The sequence below is a fragment of the Gekko japonicus genome, unplaced genomic scaffold, assembly GCF_001447785.1.
Source record: "Gekko japonicus isolate JY-2015 unplaced genomic scaffold, Gekko_japonicus_V1.1 scaffold1794, whole genome shotgun sequence".
NCBI lineage: Eukaryota > Metazoa > Chordata > Lepidosauria > Squamata > Gekkonidae > Gekko > Gekko japonicus.
The window spans coordinates 17984-22010 of NW_015164244.1; the positions used below are offsets into that span (position 1 = coordinate 17984).

At 63.2% G+C, this 4027-nt stretch overlaps 1 protein-coding gene across 1 annotated transcript in view; it reads left to right on the forward strand.

Moving 5' to 3' along the window:
- The first annotated feature begins 3193 nt into the window (after window positions 1-3193).
- The window catches only part of KCNH2 (potassium channel, voltage gated eag related subfamily H, member 2), an 85866-nt gene continuing 85032 nt past the window's right edge, over window positions 3194-4027 (forward strand). Inside the window, exon 1 of the mRNA XM_015408618.1 lies at window positions 3194-3390. Within this exon, the coding sequence (XP_015264104.1) occupies window positions 3261-3390 (130 nt within the window). The 5' untranslated portion in view covers window positions 3194-3260. The remainder of the gene's footprint in view (window positions 3391-4027) is intronic.

Here is a 4027-nt window from a genome sequence, read left to right on the forward strand (position 1 = left end):
CAGGAGGACTGCGGGGGGCCCCCCGTCCAGCCGCGCTGCCTTCGGTTTGGCCAGCTGCTGTGCAAAGGACGTCGCTTGTTTCTCCCGGGTGAGGGGGGTGGCTGGTGTTGGCTGTGCCGCATGAAGGACAGGCGGGGCCCCCTCGTCCAGAGACGCTCACGGGGGGGGGGGGGGGAGGCGGGCGGGGGCCCCCCTCCCTGGAGCCACTTGTCCCTGCGGGGGAGGGGGAAGCAGCTCTGGGTCGGTGGGGGAGGACAGTGTGGGTCAGAGGTGCTGGTCTGGTCTGGGGCTGGGCCCTGGGTGGTGCTGAGGCCGCTGCCTTCCCAGCCTGGGCTTTCCGGCCCATTCCTCCCCTGCTCAGTCTTTCTTGACCTTGAGATGTTACCAACATGATCTCGGTAGGAGGATTGCGCTGGAGGGATTCCGCTCATTCCTCTCTGGCAGGTCCCCAAGGGGCTCCCCCCCAGATATTCTCTCCAGTGCAGCACATGCAGATGAACCCGCCGGGCGGGGGTGGGTGAGGGGGTAGGGAGTCTTAAAACCAGATTGGTGCCCCTTTCTCTGTACCTGCTGGATTGCCCCAGCTTTCCGCTCCCTCTAGAGCCTGGACTTCAGGAGCAGATCTGATTTGGACTTGGCCTCTCGTGCCCCCTGGGTGTCTGCCTTGATCCCCGCCCTTCAGACATGCACACGCGTGTTTGCCAGGTGTGTGTGGGGGAGCAGCCTCTTGAGCCCCCATCTTGGAAGCAGTCGGCCAGCCTCACAGAGGGACTAGCGGCCAGCATGGCGCTTCTCTCCGATCAAGGGGTGTGTGTGTCAGCCTACTGCCCAGCAATTGTGGGGGTTTTTTTTTCCCCCTGGTGTGCCCTGGTGTCTCTGGCCTCAGCGCCCAGACCCCCAGTGGGACCCAGTCGTGGCCTGCCACTCTGAATCTGCTGGGGGGGGCAGTGTGTGTGTGTGTGTGTGTGTGTGAACCCTGGGATTGGAAACCCGCTCTGGAGCTCTGCACGGCTGCAAAAGCCTCCCTGGGCTCATCGGCCACACCCAGGAAGCCAGGTCTCTCACCCCCCCCCCTCTTCAGCGCAGTTTGAAGAGAGCGACCAAGATCCAGAAGAAGCGTGCCCGGCTGGGAACATGCAGAGGAGCCATAAAGCAGCGCAGGCCCCTTCCTCACTCCGGGGGCTGGAGGAACGCAGGCAGCCTGGTTGCTTTGGCACCTCGAGACAGATTACGCTGGAATCTGAACTATTTCCCAGCCGGGCCTCTTCTGCTTCCCGGTCGGTCGGTGTCTCCTCTGGCCCTCTCCTCTTCAGCATCCCTTTCTCTCTCGGGCTGGGCATTTCGCCCGCTTCGTGTGCCACCCTCCCCTCCCTCCGCCAGGGGGAAGCAGCATCGGTGGGTGAGCACCCCCCCCTCCTCCCGGGAGAAGGATGAGCAGGGGGTGGGGGAGGAACGTGAGCCTCCCTTGCCCTGGAACATCTCCTTTGGGCTGCTCTTTTAGGGCCAACTGGGAAGTGGGAAGCATAAATCCACAGGGGGGGGGTGGTTTGCCGCCAAGTGGCACTTTTCCTGGTGGGTCCCTTGATCTCAGGCAGCAAACGTCAGCTGGGTTCTGGAGTTGCTGAGTGAATGAGGGGCACTGTGGGAGACGCAGCTGTGGTGGTGGTGAGCAAGCCGCCTGGAAGGGTTTGGGGCACTTTGGGGTTTGTCGGTACGTACCGTGGGGTGGGCCGGGCCGGGGAGCCGGTTAGAGGAGGCTGCCAGTCCAGCTCAGAGGATTGACTTATTGATCTGATGCATTTATACCCTGCCTTCCTCCCCAAAAAGAGCCAGTTTGGTGTCATGGTTAGGAGTGCAGGCAGACTCCAATCTGGGAGAACCGGCCTTGATTCCCCACTCCTCCTCCACTCGCACCTGGCTGGATGACCTTGGGCAAGCCGTAGTTCTGATAAGAGCTGTCCTTGAAAAAAGAGCCGTTTCTGTCAGGGCTCTCTCAGTCCCACCTGCCTCCCAGGGTGTCTGTCTGTTGTGGGGAGGGGAAGGGAAAGGAGTTTGTCAGCCGCTCTGAGACTCCTCCGGGTAGTGAAGGGCCATGGGGTATAAATCCAATTTCCTCCTCCTCTTCTTCCTCCAACGTGCCGCTAACAGTGCTTGGCTCCGGCAGGCGGTGTAAAGGCAGAGCTGTTTCCCAGCACCCTGTGGGGCCATTCTGTGTGGCTGCTGGGAAATCCCGCCTGGCCTTTGCCACTGACACAAGGGAGGAGACCTCTGGAAAACAGAAGGGTGCCTTGGTCTGACATGACTGGCATTGTGCCCCAGGGTGGATTGTGGCCACTGGGACTCTTCCCAGTGGGCCAATGAGCTGCCCCCCCCATCTGTGCCGAGCAGGCAAGTGGTGAGATGGGCACTGCTCAGGTCACTGGAGCTGGATGGTGGGAAGGTGGCACCCGGCCTGCTCAAGCCACGTAGAGGAAGGCGGCACCCAGCCCACGTGAGCTGCGCGCAGGGGAGGCAGCAGCTAGCACCCAGCCCACCCGAGTGGCACACAGAGAAGGAGGATGGTGGGAAGGGGGCGCCCGGCCGGCTCAAGCCACGTAGAGGAAGGCGGCACCCAGCCCACGTGAGCTGCGCGCAGGGGAGGCAGCAGCTAGCACCCAGCCCACCCGAGTGGCACACAGAGAAGGAGGTGCCTGGCCCAGCCAAGCCACACGTGGTGCGGAAAAGGGAATGCCCGGCCCACTTGAGCTGCAGGGGGAAGGGGTGCCCAGTCCAGGCGTGGCACAGGGAAGGAGCGGCTTAGCCCGCCCGAGTGGTGGTGCATCGGAGCTCACTGGGCCAGCAAGGAGGGTGCCACGTCATCGTCACTTAGCCGGATCTTTCTCCCCCCCTCCCATTCTGCCCGTGAGTGCCGCCTCCTCCTCCTCCGGTGGGCAGCAGCTCCAGGCAGGGGTCCTTCACATCACACCAGCTCCCTGGTCCTTCTTCTTCTTTTTAACTAGTCATGCTGCCGGGGATTGAATTTGTGTCCTTCTGCACCCACAAAGCGGCTGCTCTCCCCACGGGCCGGGGGTCCTGGGCGTGCCACAGCAGCATGGCCGGGGGTCCTGGGCGGAGGGCCCCGTCTCACAGCGTCCCTCTCTCCTCCTCTCCCCCGCCCAGGCCGCAAGTTCATCATTGCCAACGCGCGGGTGGAGAACTGCGCCATCATCTACTGCAACGATGGCTTCTGCGACCTCTGTGGCTACACGCGGGCGGAGGTCATGCAGAAGCCGTGCACCTGCGACTTCCTGTACGGGCCGCGCACCCAGAAGAGCTCCGTGGCACAGATCGCGCAGGCCCTGCTGGGCTCCGAGGAGCGCAAGGTGGAGATCTGCTTCTACCGGAAAGATGGTGAGGAGGGGCGTGCTGGCGCAGCCGGGGGTGCGGCGGGCGGGGGAGAGAAGGGGGTATGGGAGGAGAGCTGAATGGAACTCTTCCCCCCCAAACCCCTTTATGGTTATGGCTGGAAACCTCTGAGTCAGTACATTAGGGCCCGCCTGCCCGCTGTGTCCTGACCAAGACACAAGTTGCCCTAGAGGGGGCAGGCTCCTTCCTCCGCACCCCCCAGACCCCACTCCATGCCCTGGGCTGCTGCTGACGGCCTTCGGAGCTGGAAAGGAGGCAGCGGGACTGGTCAACCTGCCGAACGGTGCACGTTGGAGACAGAATCTGCCCCTGCTGGGGCCACTGCAGACTCTTGGAACCAGACCGTGTAGCCGCCCCTTCTTCCTTTGGTCTCCCCCCGCTCACGCTGGTTTTGTGCTGCAGGCCGGATAGGGGCCGTTGAGTTGATGAAGGTGGTTCAGAAGAATCCCCAGGCTGGCCTGGAGGAGGAACGGGGTCGGTGAGGGAGGTGTCCGGGCCGCTTCTGTGGCTTTAGGGGTCCTTGGCTCATGCCTCCCCTGAAGAGGGAGGGGGGCCTCTGTCCTCACACCCACCTTTGCCGCCTTCTGGAGACGCCTTGTAAGAGAGGAGGGGGCGGCAGGAA